Source organism: Ptychodera flava, chromosome 14 (assembly GCF_041260155.1).
Source record: "Ptychodera flava strain L36383 chromosome 14, AS_Pfla_20210202, whole genome shotgun sequence".
Lineage (NCBI taxonomy): Eukaryota > Metazoa > Hemichordata > Enteropneusta > Ptychoderidae > Ptychodera > Ptychodera flava.
In genome coordinates this window covers 40,841,139-40,859,195 of record NC_091941.1, presented here as the reverse complement: position 1 = coordinate 40,859,195, position 18,057 = coordinate 40,841,139, and the positions used below count along the sequence as shown (strand labels likewise).

The following is an 18,057-nucleotide window of genomic DNA, read 5'->3' as shown; positions in this document are numbered from 1 at the left end:
GTTGCCACTCTGTCTATGTTTCTCTATGGTCCAGATTACAAAATGGTCCCCTACACGTACGTAGAAAGAAGTTTTACACAACAGCAACATAGCATAGCAGCAGCAACAACAACAGCAATAACAATGATTATAATGATAAATAATGATGATATTAATGATTACAATCAAAGTAATATATCAACTGAAACAACAATATATCATTCATGATAATCTAGATAAGAAAAGAGATACAAGTTTCAGAAGGGAGTAGGTTTGGGTTGTTTGTTTAGGTTTGCGGAGCAGTAGAGCAAAACTCTGTGGACAACTATCCTCACTCCTGGTTAAATTACCAAATGTCTTCTGTATTTATTTTAGATCGGAATACATTTAGCATTGACAGATGATTACTGGACCCTTGCCTTGGAGCAATTGTGGTGTGTATTTTGATCGTTGGTCGTTGGTTCCTACCTAAAGGAGACTTGACACGGGAACAGCTATCTACGTTACTTCTAGTATACATTGGTATGGCCTCAGACATCCTGGAATTCGCAGTGGAAGGAATATCCGAAACTGTAGTTAGATGCGACAGAGTATTGGTATACACTATCATGAGCATAGCATCGCTTAGCATGTTACAGTTTGCACTTGTCTTGACAGCAAACAGCGACACTAAGTCCGAAAAGACCACAAACAAATGTTGTAGTTGTAAATATCCAACGGAGGTAAGAGGCATTCTGATAGCGTCATTAATGCAAGATGGTCCATTTTTGGCCGTGAGGTTGTTTCTGATGATACATTATAAGGCCATCAATCAAACAATGTTGTTTTTCACGTGCAAAAACATCCTGATGTTACTGTTACAATGCTATCGACTTATCGTCATGGGTTGTGTAGATGAACCTGTCACACAGTCAGTTAAAATTGCTCCGTCAGAGGACGGCACTCTCCAAATTATCGAAATCGAAGAAGAGGAAAACAACCATCGCACAAAATTGAACGCTCCGCGTATTTAACGCAACAAAAATTCAATTCATGAAAATGCAATAGATAAAAGTCTGCTTTTGAAATTTGCGATGGATCAGAGACGAGCTTGCAATGTCCTAGGCATATCATGCGTACACCTGTATCCCAGTACATTAATCGAGGCAGTCAATGCAGCTATTCGTGAAAAAAGGCTTTAGCAGGAGTGGTTCCTTAACGGGAGGGCATATGTTTTATTTCATCAGTGGGCGAAGAAGAGGGCATCTCAGGAGGTGGGGAAAATTTCTGCTTTAATTTCACAGTGGGCGACAGTCGCCTGCAGTTAAAGTTTATCGTGGATGAATTTCTGTCCAAAGTAAAAAGCAGGCTCTATGAACCTAAAAGATGGCACACTTTAGTGGGAGCGACAAAATGATATGAGTGGGCAGTGAGGAACTGTTGTTATGCATGGGGAGAGGGAGTGGGCAGTTCTTGTGGTGGGGAGAGGATCACATTGGTTGTGGGGAGGGGAGAAGTGAAAGTACTTTGTGGGAGGGAACATTTTTAGTCGTGGTGGGAGGGCAGCTACGAACAGCTTTCACGTTCCCAACGAAAATATTTTTTACCCAAAGTTCTGTTATATGCTATATTTACGCTCAAAAACATTGAAAACACCTTCTGTTCAAATGTTTTAGGGAGCATTCGTTTTTTACGGGGGGAGGGTGGGTGGAATTTGAGCGACAAATGAAAGGTAAAAAGCGACCCCCCTCCAAATCAAATTTCTAAAATTCGATCCCCCAAATTCATCCATTGTAAAATGTGACAACCTCCCTCCCCCCAAAAAAAAATCATCAGATTTGATTCATTAACCCTTCGCAGCCTATGGCCCTGGGCTGAAAAATTAGGCCCTTGAGGCTTCAAAAGTGTTTGCAAGAAAAAACAGCGACCCTCCCCCAGATGTCACAGTCTGTATCTTTACAAATAATCACTGGGTGAAATTCCAATATCATATGGTGTTTCAGATCTGCTCTTTCAAATATGATATTCTCGTTACGTACATTTGCATCAAATTGTCAAACTTTTTTAAAGCACAGATTTTAATAGCTAGTTTTGTATTGTAAAAAAATATTCAAAGTTTCCTCACATACCGCTATGTACAACATTTTTAGTGAAATTCCAAAATCAAATTTTTTGCACACACGTGAACTTGTAATCGCCCTAGTCTAATCAAGTATACGCTAATATCAATAATCAAGAGTAGATTAATACACAGATTTACCTAGTTTTGTATTGGAAAAAATATATTCCTAGTTTCCTCATTTACAAGATAGTGAATCAACATTTCGGTGAAATTCCAAAGTCAATTTTTTTTCCATAACTCCATACAAACCTTTGTAAACTTTGACCCCCCCCTTCAATCATCGATTGTAAAATTTGACCTTCCCTAAAAACGGTTTTGTAAAGGTCAACCCCCCTGATTTCCACCGATCCCCCCTCCCTGTAAAAAACGAATGCTCCCTTAAATAGGCAGGTTGACTGTCCCTGCAATTTCATTGCTAATAGCAGCCGCGTTTCTCTGTATTTCACGACATGAGTAACAAATCGCCGACGGATTATTTCCTAAAGCTTTGAACACTGTCAGTTTCCCTGGGTTGTTGTTTTAAGTTTCCAAGTTGCTATATGGCGGTTACTACCAAACATAGTAATAACATCAAAATAGAAAAATTTAAATTTACAAAACACACAACTCCTTTAAGTAGTGAATGTTTAAGTATTGATGTTCTGCAACTTTGTCAAATGTATTTTTGAGTTTTGCTGATGTAAAGATGCAAACTTTTATCCAGAATAAAACCGCGATCATAGAATACGTGACCGTGACGTTGACTGTGGTCAACTACCTTAACCAATGCTGCTTTAGTGGAATTATATTAGATTTAGATGAGAGCAACAATAGATACCTTATGACCTTTAAGGATGGTTGAAAACAGTGATATTCGTTTTGACGTGACAATCCATCTTTTTCTACTCGATTCAATGGTTTAAATGGTGAGTGAAATCGTAAGAAATTTATCAGACCTGTGACGTCCACAGAACACTTAATCGAACAGATGTTGGCCGTAAACAGATAAAGCTTTCAAGATATTTATTTGATAGGATGTAAAGCATCCAAGCACAATTTTGTCCTGTCAACTGGTAGGTACGTTAAACTCCGACAGTTACTGGGTTGAAGATCAACCGGGGTTATATTTCCGACCTATCAAAGTAAGGACGAAAACTGAACCTCAAAACTTTCGGGCTGTTTATTTTCTAGTGTGCATTGTTTTGAATGGACCATCTTAATAAACAAAGAAATATAAACAATTGATAAAATTTATTGTACTATTTTGAGGTGCAAAGTTAGCTGTGGTGTTACTGACAAAAAATCCATCAGTTGAGCTAGCAAGACAGAGTGCCTCTTGCCTCCATACTGGTCAGCTTTGACTGACTACGTGAAACGTTCGTCCATACTGGTCAGCTCTGTCTGACTGCGTGAAACGTTCGTCCATACAACTCTTTAAAAACAAACCTTGAAGTGTCTGTAATTGTAGTTTTTAGTTTAATTTACTAACAACCGTAGAAAAGTCAACGTCATTCTAGTTTAATTTACTAAACGCAATAGAAAGTCAAAGTCAACATAGAGAGTTGAAGTCAAGGGTGTGGAGAGATGCGAGTCCCACATACTTTTGGCGTTGAAAGCAACTTATCATTTTCCATGTTCTTTGGTGTCATTGAATGTTGCTTTTATTCGTTCACAATGAAAATGGTCAGTACTTGCTGCGACCAACGACTACAAATAGTTTCACTTTGGGTGAATACAATCGAGCTGTCAGAGCCAATAAACTGATGAAAACTCCTTTACTGCTACAGGAGATGAATTGTCAGTCATTTTAATCAAGTAAGCCGGATAACATGCCGTCGCACATGTAGAAACCACCGATGGCCTTCCATAACACAATAGTTCACGAACAGAAAAGGTGGGACATAGGCAACTAACAGAATCGGAACTAATTTGGGATAATTGGATCTTCATATTTTTCAAATTTCTCAAAAGTGTTAGATGCTCTAAAGATTAATGTTGCAATAATACAATTTACTCATAAAAACAAGTGTATAACTTAAAAAGAAAAGCAGATGAGCTTACATTTGTAGATCAAACAGACATTACTTCGTCATCCACTTATCCCAAATTAGTTCCAATCATGTAACTGATGACCAAATCCTATAATAAAGCAATCGATGCAGTCGTTGATATTTTTCGATACTATCAACATTTTTACTTGATTCAGGACAAAGAACTGATCGAGGACACTCGTGAGCATTTGATAGAATGGTTACTTTCCAGAGATACAGCCTACGGTGTTCTTAAAGTAGTTATAAGTAAAATGTGTTACATTTTTCGTAATCTGCAATACAGCACAGTATCTGAGTATTAGTATTTCTCCTTAAATAATTGTATCGTCAATTTAAACTGACAACGTGTTACTTAAAGTTATTTTTTCGACACTTTTCAGAAGGTTATGGCAATGTTTCCAAAGAGCAGCTATAGATACATAATACACTTTCGCATTGTAGACAATGCACAATTTTGATGAACTGGGTAAACTTATGATAGTAATTATTGGGTAAAACTGACAAACTCTATGACATGGTACGGCAAAGTTCTACATGTAGATATCTGATTTTTACAAGCATGATGGGCTTGTGTCATAAAATATCTATTTTGACAGACTGGAGAGAGAGAGAGAGAGAGAGAGAGAGAGAGAGAGAGAGAGAGAGAGAGAGAGAGAGAGAAGTTTGCAGTGGCTACATCATCCTTTGGCACGACAATTGTTGAAAAAATATCTTTTTAGTGCATGAATAGTTACAATTTGGTAGAACTTCATTTCATATCGTCCATCATGCAACAGCATTTAGTTTTGCTTTAATGAATATCACGGGTTGAAACAAATATATAAACTACTATGATTATTTTATGTATGCCTACACACAATTAAATTTTACGGTTATCACAGTTTTATAGCTGTCCAAAGATTCCATATTTACAGATAATGTATGTTAGAGTGATTAGTGTCTGGTTATATGGTTGTTTCGTAAGTAAATAAAATTGTACATTAGTGGTTCAGCTGTCGAAAAGTAAGTAGTTAATAATCAATAAATATTTGTTCAACATTTGTTTTGAGGAAAACTTGTTAGGTGTCTTCTAGGCTTCAATATTGCCTTTTAAAAAGTCACTTGTAAATAAATGATATATGTCTATCCTTGGCTGTAAAAAGTGTATAATAGATTTCATGGCATAAAATATATGATTAACACGATTGGAACTAAATTGGGATAATTGGATGAGAGTAATTTTGATGAAAGTTTGATGAAATCGAAATTTTTACAGCTTAAATTTTACAAAATGATAGAATACTGTAAAAAGTAAAATATTGTTTCCATCGAACAAAATAACAAAAACACGTCAATTATTGTATATATGCATTAAACCGTATTCATTTCTATGAACAGGTGGTATTTTTGTGTAAATGTCATAAAAAAACGAGACAAAATGCATAAAATTTGTGTAATTAATGACTTTGAGTCGGGGCACTTTTAAATGTCCCTTACTTTTTCGTCAATTTGGGGCTTAAAAAACACTAAATGTAGTCAGGGCACTTTTGAAATGACCCTGACTAACTAAACCGTAAATCCATCGAAAAACTTCATTTTGGTTGGGGAAAAGTAACAAATCGAGATTAAAACTAGTATTTCAGTACCAAAGAAAGCATAGACAAGTTCGCATATTTTCATTCAAATATAAATATTGTTCATAAGTATTGAACAATATTGCATTAGATGCAGTCATGCAATGATTCTTACTCATAACATAAGCACAACATCGCAAATTTTGAATAAAATTTTAAAGATGGTTAGTAAATATGGTGTAATATTTAACAAATTCCTTAAATTTTTGAGAAATTGTGCCAATCCAATTATCCCAATTTAGTTCCAATCGTGTTGATTGCAGTCAGTACCAATAATCGAGTACTGAATTTCTAACAGGAGTAATAAGCTCACTTCTGACATATCAATGATATATTTTCTTGTAAATGTATGATGTATGGATATCCTTCGCTGTAAAAAGTGTGTAATAGATTTTATGGGATAAAATATATGATTACAGTCAGTACCAAGAATTTAGTACTGAATTTAAAACAGGAGACATAAGCTCACTTCTGACATACGAATGATATTTTCTTGAAGCTGAAACTAGACCAAACTTTGAAACCAAAGTCCTTTTTTTTGAAAGATAGTTCTATCATTCTCAGAAATTCTAAGTCAGCCATGTAGTCCTTTCTATTTTCTAAATAAAATTGTGTTGGAAAGGGTTGAAAAGCAAAATTGTTGACTACCTTTCCAACTTAGAGCTTCATCAGACATGGTTATGGGGATGTAAATGTCTTCAAATGTCGGTATCTAGAGCGTACATGTTTTCAACCACACTGTTTTGAGAAGTTTGTGCTCTTGTAAAATGTACATTTTGATCCTTGCCTTTGAATGTGAATACAAAGCCTCAATCAACTCAATGTTTGTGAGGAAAATCTTTATTATGAAGCAACGTTGAGGCACAATTCTGGATAGCATACTGTGACATGATGATGTGCCTCATCACTTACAGTCATACCTGTGTGATCATGCTATGCTTCTTTCCTCACGTTTTCATAAGATGTCATGTCATGATTCTGTGCTTTTGGTGGCGTTTTCTGATACTAAATAAAACATTGTGTCATTTATGTGATACTGTAGTGTGTTTTCATGCTGGCCAACACACACTCACACACACACACACACACATACACACACACACAAGGGATGCTGGTTTTATTAACTTCTCATACCGTACAAATACCCACTGTTGCACAATGAATGTATCAACAGTCTTGCAGTAGTGATTGTTTCAATACGTGTAATGTTGACAGCCCAATCAATGCCCATGGCAATACATTGCTCAGAGCCGTCACACTTTGGTTAGTTCTGAACCTTGGCACATTGGATTTGCTGATACAATCATAAAGGCATCAAGAAAGCTGGCAAATATTACTGTTCACCTGGAAAGGCTTTTATTCAAAAAATGCATTTTGGTACAGTTTAAGATGAAATCTGCTCTTGTTCATTAATATAGTCCATAAGAGGAAACAATGTATAAAAAAAATAGTAATTGAATAATGAGTATGTACAGTTATAAGTAATACATTAATCTTGTGTTTTTTTCCATGGACTACCATGCCCACTATGCAGTGTTTCACATGGACTACCATGCCAACTATGCAGTGTTTTAATGGACTACCATGCCCTCTATGCAGTGTTTCACATGGACTACCATGCCCCTATGCAGTGTTCCACTTGGACTACCATGCCTCCTATGCAGTGTTCCACATAGACTACCATGCCCACTATGCAGTGTTTCACATGGACTACCATGCCTCCTATGCAGTGTTCCACATAGACTACCATGCCCACTATGCAGTGTTTCACATGGACTACCATGCCCACTATGCAGTGTTTCACATGGACTACCATGCCAACTATGCAGTGTTTTAATGGACTACCATGCCCTCTATGCAGTGTTTCACATGGACTACCATGCCCCTATGCAGTATTCCACATGGACTACCATGCCTCCTATGCAGTGTTCCACATAGACTACCATGCCCACTATGCAGTGTTTCACATGGACTACCATGCCTCCTATGCAGTGTTCCACATAGACTACCATGCCCACTATGCAGTGTTTCACATGGACTACCATGCCCACTAATCAGTGTTTCACATAGACTACCATGCCCACTATCCAGTGTTTCACATGGACTACCGTGCCAACTATGCAGTGTTTCACATGGACTACCATGTCAACTATGCAGTGTTTCACATGGACTATCATGCCCATTATCCAGTGTTTCACAAACCCACTGAATACATAATGTCAACTACAGACACAATTTGGCTTAAGCTGATAAATCTTTCAGGCAAGACATACCTATTGATAAAAATACCGCAATTATACGGTGTTCGCTCAAATTTGATCAGAATTGGTACATACCAAAGATCAACAATAAGTGTTATTACTATCTGTTCAGTGCAGGAAAATTATACGTTGATGTTATGACAATTTCTGCACAGTACAACCAGAAAAACAACAAGAAATATTAAAACCAGAAAATTAAGAATGACAAAAGTAAATATAAAGGTCTGAAACTTTAGGTACTGGAGGTCAACTTTAGCAACATGCATAGCAGAGAATCTTTCAACCACGGATGTACAAAAATAGACATCCTTGGTTTCAGCAGATCTGTTAATATGTCACAGTTTATAAACAATGACAGGAAATGACCAATTAGCTGTTTCAGTTACTGCTACCACTCCCAAACATAATAGGTACCCTGCATACAAATAGGTTAAAGGTCAAAATCCTCTTATTCAGATGTGTGGGCTGATTCAGTTCACTGCCACCACTCCTGCACACTTGCAGTATTTCCCTTTTTCTTACCTCATTTGCACATTTTTGACACTGACGTGTTCATTTGAACAAATTCACATCTCAACCCCTACATCTACCTGTACACCAAATACTGAGACGGTAGCTTTGGCGGTATGGGAGCCTTTGTGTGTGACGGACATACATCCGCACATACATACCCACAAATATACAGACATACAGACGCCACTCAGACTCATCATATAAGCTCTTTTTGGTATTTATATATAAACCAAATATGAGCTAAAAACTGACTTTGTATCCAATACCCAGAGTAAAACACTCGTAGTATCAGAAACACCTTTGTATGATGCAATCATGATAACCGCTTTGAATTTTGAAGATGATCCATTATATTACAAGTGCCTTTAACTTTTGTGACTTTTCTTTTCTCCAGTTTTCCATATCTACAGATTTTTGTTCTACTTCCTAAAGAATGTTGAGATACACAATATTCAGCTTGGCGACTAAGTATGTTAATCTGTAGACTGCATTGTTATAGCTGACAAATGAATTCTGATTTGGACTAAATCTCAAACAATAACTACATACAGAGATGTTGTGTCAGTAAGCTGAATAGTTTATATCTGAATATACTTTGGGGAGTTGAACAAGAACTTGATATTAATAACAAAAAAGCTTAAACATTATAGTCGGAAAAAAATCATCAAATGTTACAGCTAGAGGGATTTTAGCCCCCACTTTTGTTGAGAGTTTAATGAATAGAAACCTGTCCACACTTATGTTAAATCATTGCTGTACAGACAGGTCAAAGATACACAAACATTTAGCAGTGAAAATACTCTATGTTTACATGGCATTAAGTTGATTTGAACCAAACAGCTTGTTAGTATTGGTCACCACATAACCTTCCAGGGTTAAGCTACAATATTCTTATGACATATTTGAAATAATCTCCTTAATTCTGAAAAATTCATTCTCTGCAAATGTGAAATCTGCATGTATTTTAATTTTACATTGAAATTACCTGGTTAATGCATGGAAAATAATAGCTTTATTAGTTTCTATAGGTGCAATTGAAATTATGGTGATCTGGTCCATACATTGTTTAACAAACAGGAAATTATCCAGATGTAACTTATAAAATCACTGCACTGACACTGCATCTATGTCCAGGCATACACTTATGTCACCACTGATTGGGTAGGAATACAGTATGTATTTCTGTCCGACAATATTGCAATAACTTTAGCAGATAGTGCACAGCGCAATAAGCAAGGCAGCACAGCACAGCTGATCGCAAAGTTGTCCCTAAAAGCTATGAGTACTAGAAATTCATACACATGCTTTTAGAGAAACACGGCTATACTGTATTGATCATACTTTACAATCTCATTTCTTCACAAGACTACCAGTAGGCTAGAACACTGATCAGTGTGACAGATAACTTTAAACTTGTATAAACAAAAAAAAATTTACCATGTGTATATGAAGCAATGAGTTTTGCCAGTGAATGTCAACATTTCACATACAGACAATTTGATACATTTCAAACATACTTGCATTGTACTTTTTGCAAGAATAATGTTCTACATTTGTATAAAGATGCCTGTATCAATATGACGTAGCAATTTTCTGTCGACCACAAACCATGTTGCATTACTAGGAAATATGTCTGTATACGATTCTTGAACTGAACATGCGAAACTACTGTCCATCCATACGATGTGGTTTGAGAAAATTATTTTTTGCCATTTGAAATCTACATCCCAAACTGAAAAGACATTAATTCATATGTATAACAAGCGTGTGTTCTTGTTTAGTTTGAAAGTCATTGGTTGATGAATGTTTGAGCATGAGCTGAGCTAGAGATCTCTTGCTAGAGTTTGTGAGATTAAACTTACAAAATGAAACTATCGCAGGCTGTTGTTGAGATTACAATATGTTAATTTAGTAACTTTTTGAACAGTTATTGCTTTAGAGATGATAGCTGAAGATTCACAGGTAATTATCTCCTTGATGACATCCATCTAAACTATATTCCAAACGTGTCATTTGCTATTGACTTCACAAGCATGAAACTGACAAGACATGTCATAAAGTATCTTTAGAAATAACCTATACCATAGAAACAAAGCCCACTGCCTCTAAGTCTAAAGCACACACATGTCAAATGCATACAGTCTTTGTCAATTATTTCACAACTTTTAAGGCCATTCATGAGAGCGTGTCACTCAGATTTTATTTCTCTTTTAATTGCATGAACTATTGTGATTGACAAGGAGTTACTCAGACAACAAGTGGACATGGTAGTTTGTTGGTATGAGAAAACAGTCGACTAAAGGCTACCCATGGGAACTCTTTCTAAAAATTGGAAATAATAGAGTTGATTATATTTCTGCCGATTTGTTAGTAGTGTAAAACTGAATTTGAACTTCATGGATCATTTTACTTATTCTGGGACATTTTATTGGTTACGGTATATGCTAGGAAGTGTAGCATACACCATAACCAAGGAAAGATCCTAGTAGACTAAGTTATTCTGAATAGAAGACACTGTTAGCAGACTTCATCTACTTCTATGCTACTTCGTGTGACTAGTTTTGACTCTGAAAATGGAACATTTTTCCAGGGACTCCAAACTACATAGAAATGTGACAGCTGCATTCTTGGTGTATATTGTTCAATTTGTACTGGACACAAGGTCCAAATCTTGTTATGACTGAGCATTATGCATGGACTCACCCCCTCATACCATTGACCCTTGACATTCATGGACAAACACCCTCATACAGTTCAACCATTGACCCTTCACAGTCTCTGCTTTAATTGGCCACTTGATATCAAGTGAATAGATGACAGAAAAACAATGCAACATTACTATGCAGTGAAATCAAACTAGACAGACTAGATGTTACCATAGCCAAAGTTAGCTGTACAGAGAAATCAAACTAGACAGACTAGATGTAACCATAGCCAAAGTTAGCTGTACAGTGAAATCAAACTAGACAGACTTGATGTAACCATAGCCAAAGTTAGCTGTACAGAGAAATCAAACTAGACAGACTAGATGTAACCATAGCCAAAGTTAGCTGTACAGTGAAATCAAACTAGACAGACTAGATGTTACCATAGCCAAAGTTAGCTGTACAGAGAAATCAAACTAGACAGACTAGATGTTACCATAGCCAAAGTTAGCTGTACAGAGAAATCAAACTAGACAGACTAGATGTTACCATAGCCAAAGTTAGCTGTACAGAGAAATCAAACTAGACAGACTAGATGTTACCATAGCCAAAGTTAGCTGTACAGTGAAATCAAACTAGACAGACTAGATATTACCATAGCCAAAGTTAGCTGTACAGAGAAATCAAACTAGACAGACTAGATGTAACCATAGCCAAAGTTAGCTGTACAGAGAAATCAAACTAGACAGACTAGATAAAGTTAGCTGTACAGAGAAATCAAACTAGACAGACTAGATATTACCATAGCCAAAGTTAGCTGTACAGTGAAATCAAACTGGACAGACTAGATATTACTGTAGTCAAAGCTAGCTGATTTATATCTTGTGTCTCCTTTAAGTAGAGAACTTTTAAATTAAATGTTATTTGAACAAGTCATCGTTGATGACACAGTCCCCACTTGTTAATCGGTACTTTGATTACAGGTCCTCAAAGAGGATAGAGTCCTCTTCATTAGGTCTGTGATAAAAATACTTTTGAATGAATTCGCTTGATACATGTCTGAGTTATGGTTCAGGACATGAAAAAAATCGTAACAAAATGGTCGCACAGCGGCCATATTGGATCGCATCACAAAACAAATTGATGTGCATAGCTATGACATTGGTCGATGTCCTTGTACCAACTTTGAATAAAATCGTTGAAACATGCGGATATGCCTGAGAAATGGCTCTGTACATGAAAAAATCGTAATAAAATGGCCGCCTGGCGGCCATATTGGATCGTATCACAAAACAGATTGACGTGCATATGTATGACATAGGTCAATGTCCTTGTACCAACTTTGAATAAAATCGGTTGAGATATGCCTGAGTTATGGCTCTGTACATGAAAAATCGTAATAAATGGCCGCACAGCGGCCATATTGGATCGTATCACAAAACAAATTGCCGTGCACAGCTATGACATTTGTCAATAAGCTTGTACCAACTTTGAATAAAATCAGTTGAAACGTGCCTGAGTTATGGCTCTGTACATGAAAAAATCGTAATAAAATGGCCACCTGGCGGCCATATTGAATCGTATCACAAAACAAATTGATGTGCATATCTATGACATTGGTCAATTTCCTTGTACCAACTCTGAATAAAATCCGTCGAAACATGCCTGAGTAATGGCTCTGTACATGAAAAAATCGTAATAAAATGGCCGCCTGGCGGCCATATTGGATCGTATCACAAAACAAATTGACGTGCATCTGTATGACATTGGTCAATGTCCTTGTACCAACTTTGAATAAAATCGGTTGGAACATGCCTGAGTTATGGCTCTGTACATGAAAAAATCGTAATAAAATGGCCGCCTGGCGGCCATATTGGATCGTATCACAAAACAAATTGACGTGCATCTGTATGCCATATGAAGTAATCCTTCTATCAAGTTTGAATGAAATCGCTCCTGGCATCTCAGAGATATCTGCGTGAACGGACGGACGGACGCACGGACGGACGGACGGACGCACGCACGGACGCACGCACGGACATGACCAAACCTATAAGTCCCCCCGGACGGTGTCCGTGGGGACTAACAAACACATTCACACATTCTATTGTAACAGAATGGTCGTATAATATTCTTAGAAATTGATCTCATGGGTACATGATAAAAGTTGTGTACTGAACTCTACAACTTACACTGCAGCTATCAATTGTGTTCTTGTTTGTTCATGTATGGCAAAGGGTCCCCATATACATGAGTATTTGATTTGTGAATAATGAAGTATTATTATTATTCTAATTGTGGTTTTCATTATAACCTACGCAACCTTGTACATGTATTAGCACAGTCCTGGCAATGTTCACACAGAATTTCATGGGAATTGTATAAGGTTGCTCTCGGAAAGTATTCAGACACAAATGCAAAAATATTTAAATATTCCAACAAAATACTCCCTTGGTGTACCTATATGGTGACTACAAATGAAACAACTACCCTTGAATAAAACATTAAATGAACAACTTCAGGCCTTGAAAACTGAATATCAACAGCAATCAAACAAGATTTAACATTTGGGTCAGACACGATGAAAGAGACAAAAAAGATACTATTGGATGAAATTAGATAAAATGAAAAAATTGCATAATTCTACAGGTTTTCCAGTTTTGCATGGGTTATACACACATATACATTCATACATACATACGTACGTATGTACAGACAGACAGACAGATGGATGCTGATGGGCATGGATCTCAACCAGTCTTAATGATATTTACAGATATAGCAAACGGAAGCCAAAAAGGTATATTGCCACCAATGAGTTGACAGAAACACAGTAAGAGTAAGTAGTGTTATGATAATAAATTGCTGACAAAGAGGAGTTGCAATGTGGTACACTCCAGACATGATATTCACACATTCTATATTTGCAGTTCAGAACTGACACACATACAGAAAATGTTAAAAATCAAAATACTGTTATTCATTTTAACTTTATCTTGTGACATTAAATCAGTGATGTGTTGTGAAGTATTATCAACACTAATTGTTTAAAATGAATTTAGATTGATGTCCTCTTCATTTCATTGATCAACATCTGCATACACTCCGTGCTATTGTGTTGTGAAGTCAAGAGAAGGTTGTATAAATTGATTTGACACTTATAATAGAATCTACCACACTTGGCATTGAATTGAAACATTATTCAACTGGAAACAGTTGTATCAATTGTAAAGCACAATAATGTCAATAAAACACAATACAGACATATCAAATCATTTGTCAAATGACTTAAAAGTCACATGATTTCACCACTCTATTACACAAAATCTTAGAAAACCCAAGTGAACTAAATGTCTTCGGTTGAAATATGGTACAGCATATTTTTTTGTATTTCAATGACATTTTAAATGAAGTTATGCCAGAATGGCCATATGTACAGGGCACTTTCTCATTGAACACAGCAGATGAAAAAATCTACAGCTAATACACATTGCAGCCTACCTGTAACATCATTTACAAACTACAAGAAAATGATATTTGACATAGCAGGCAGCAACACTAGCAGAAATATTTGACAGATGAAAAAGAACACAAGCATCTTTTTATCGGCATTTTAAGTCTTACATTTTCCTCACAAAGTCTAACTTTACAGGTCCAATACAAAATATCTGGTATTGTGGATTGAGAAAAATAAATGCACTGATGCTCTTAATGTTTTTTGTAGACTCCTTGGAATTTTCAAAGAGTCTAACGAAGAAAGGGAAAGCATTATCAATTTTATTCAAGTCTTTGAAAGGAAAATGTCCATAGAGCCACAACGCCCTCATATTATTTTCAGGGTAAACATATTTTCAATGTTTTCAATTGATTGTACCCAAATCCTTTAACCACCATGGTTTGGCCCAAATTCATTGTTATTAATGGTGATTGTGGGCCTTTCCATAGGGAACTGGGGGGTGAACATGCTAACATTGTATTGATGTATTCCCTGGAGACGATATCCTCTTTATAAAACAATGAAAGGGTGGCCACTTGAGGAAGTCTTTTCCTTTCAGATAAATAGTTAAGCAGATGAGATCTTTATATTAATCCCCTTTTCTTCTTATATTCTTCAAGATTAAGTGACCGTCTTGGAGTGCCATCTTTACCTTGATTTGCTGGTTTAGGTGCTGACAATGGCCGTGTATCTACAAAAATAACAATACGTGCGTTGGTGAAACATCACAATTCTTAGATGTAAGACAAGCTGTAGGTTTTCACCACTTTGTTGTTTAGCTGTGTCCTGCAGTATGTTGTCCCCTAATCTGATTAAGCTTTTTTCACTTTACCTGCAGCACAAACAGCAAAGTCTTTTATTGTGCATTGTTTTATTTGACTGAAACGATCACTACTTGACTATTTGAGCTAAAAAGAACACAGTAACATTAAAACTAAATACGCTGATACAAAAACAAAATGTAAGACTGCCTGAGTTGAAATCAGCTAGCTAGTATTGCACACAGCGAGTACAATGGATGAGTGTTCAGTAAATATTGGCAAAATCCTGGCAAGCTGAGTATAAGTGTGAATACAGTGATGTGAAGGAAACTGATGAAATCTGACTGATGCAACCATCAATCCTTTCTCTACATAATAATTTTATCTTCACTTTGAAAGGGCCAGTCATGCCAACTTTATTCTAGTTCCAAGAGAATTTTGAAACATTCACTATTTACCTTGTCAACAGAACATCTACCATATCTGTAAATTGAACTGTTATTTTTTACATTTGAATTCTAGTCTGGACCAGAATTTACTTGTCAACAATAACAATGTATTTTACACATGTTCAGGCTGAGTTGACAAGCTGAATACTGTGTACCTCAATATGCTTTGGGGAGTAGAACAAGAAATTATGGTTGAAATTGTTAAAAACAAAAATAGTGAAAACATTCCAAATATGAGCTAAAAATCATCAAAAGTTAGCATTATTAGCCCTAAGTTTAATGATTATGACAGGCTGGTTGCATGGTAGGGGATACCCTAACGGTAAATATTTTATATGTATACCTTCATAATGTTTTCAGAAATTTGTTAGTGAAATATTGTGACTAGCACACTATTGGTGCTGTTTTTTTTAGCTAAAATTTCCACTCACAGTCATACTGAGCAAAATGCTGTGGCAGGTAATATCCTGATTGACAGATCATTCTACAAACACACATCTATAGAGTACATGATTCATGTTTGAGACAGAATACACTTGCTGATGTAACAGCACCTCGCCTACACTAATTTTTGATAACCTGATAATTCTTAATGAACAATGGATTCTGTTCTCCTAACAAGCTACTAGAAATCAGTAGAATGAGCATCACCTCCAAGAGGCACATCTAAGTCTATCTTGATGTCAAAATCATGGGCTTCAAAAAGATCTTCAGATATTCTCCTTTCTGGTAGTGGTGCAGCTGACTGATTTGCTGATGATCCCTCAACAAGTGATAAAATGTCAAGATCCTGCACATTGTTGCATAGAAAAAAAAGATTATCAAACCAAGATCAAACAAAATATTCTTACAGGCAGTGTCTTTCACACAGACTAACAAATCTTTCTCTGGTATTATGTCGTCATCTAGTAAAATCATTCTTGTTGACAAAGTTTCAAAACACAGGACAGTCATTTTGTACTTCTGATGGAAATATATTATACTGCTTTCTGGAGTCAAACTGTAAACACTGCCATTGTGCAATTCTTACATGTGAATGGAATCATGTAAGGCAAATGTTATCATGTTGACCTTCACAATGACTGATCAGTATGCAAAGTTCAGTTGAAGGATTATTCATAGAATTCCATTCATCACTTCTTGCATAGAACATGGATAAATGGCTGTTTACTATCGCAACTCTGTGGACCACATACTGTCAATGATCTGACAAATGGTAAAAAATACACAACTACGAAAAGTGGTAACTGATCTTTTGCTATTATAAATACAAATAATTATTGAAGATAATAGTGTAGTCCTGTGTACACAATAAAATCCATTCACATAGGATGTGATGAGGGCAATGAAACTAGGATTCACTATCACACATACTGCATTAGAAACATACAACCTCAGATTCTGACATCTTTGCTTCTCTTTTCATTCTCTCCAATTTTTCTTTTTCTTGTTGAGCTTGTAGCTGCTTCAAGAGTTCAAGAGATGCTTGTTGTTCTCTGGTCTGAAAACAAAATACATCACAATATTACGTTTGGCTGATAATCAAGCTGATAAAACAATACTAGTAATGTACACATGAATCATGATTTTGAGGTTTTCGTTTTCAAACTACCATTCACAGTAAAATAACCAATGTTCAAATTAACCAATTTAATCATCTTTCTGTGAGATTAAACTCTTCACTTTAGCTACAAGGTAATTATTTCAGAACTTGAATTGGTGATATTGCAGCAACTCATTTCTGGATTACACCCACTGGCTTCTAAATGTAATGGCCATTAGTCATAGAATTCTATGGGAAAAACTAATACCAGATATTGGCATATTTTGCCATATTCACATAAAAATAACAACATAATTAATTTTTCATTTAATTCTTGAAAAAGAAGTGATGCAAATGATTGCTAAGCAAAAGAACCAAACACCATACAAAAAGTTTTAAGGTAATATGTGCCTCAAAAATGAACTGAAACTTTTGCTCAAACTTTCCTCAAAGAACATTTCAACCATTCCCTTTCAAAATCAAGAATAACAATTGGGGGTCACAATGCAAGTTTTGGTACCTGAGAAAGAAATTTCCCAAGATTTACTGAACGTTTGAAATTCAAAATGGCTGCCATCCCTATTTATCTCTATGGAGTAAAGTAAAATTTTCAAATTTAAAAAAAAACTCAGATGATGAGAAGTTTTTTTACACCAAGAGCTTTAA

The 18,057-nt window shown here is 36.0% G+C and overlaps 2 protein-coding genes across 2 annotated transcripts in view; one reads left to right on the top strand and one right to left on the bottom strand.

Annotated features, from left to right (window-relative positions):
• Positions 1-383: 383 nt before the first annotated feature.
• On the top strand, positions 384-1,118 carry LOC139148862 (transmembrane protein 26-like; the record flags this gene model as incomplete). The annotated part of the gene is made up of 1 exon (XM_070720291.1): positions 384-1,118. A coding segment is annotated over one exon (609 nt), but the record flags the coding sequence as incomplete, so codon positions are not given.
• Positions 1,119-14,045: 12,927 nt separating this feature from the next.
• The window catches only part of LOC139150523 (RNA polymerase-associated protein RTF1 homolog), a 55,231-nt gene continuing 51,219 nt past the window's right edge, over positions 14,046-18,057 (bottom strand). Inside the window, exons 15-17 of the mRNA XM_070722945.1 lie at positions 17,242-17,349; positions 16,500-16,638; positions 14,046-15,329 (exon numbers count right to left, since the gene is read on the bottom strand). Of these exons, the coding sequence (XP_070579046.1) occupies positions 15,223-15,329; positions 16,500-16,638; positions 17,242-17,349 (354 nt within the window). The 3' untranslated portion in view covers positions 14,046-15,222. The remainder of the gene's footprint in view (positions 15,330-16,499; positions 16,639-17,241; positions 17,350-18,057) is intronic.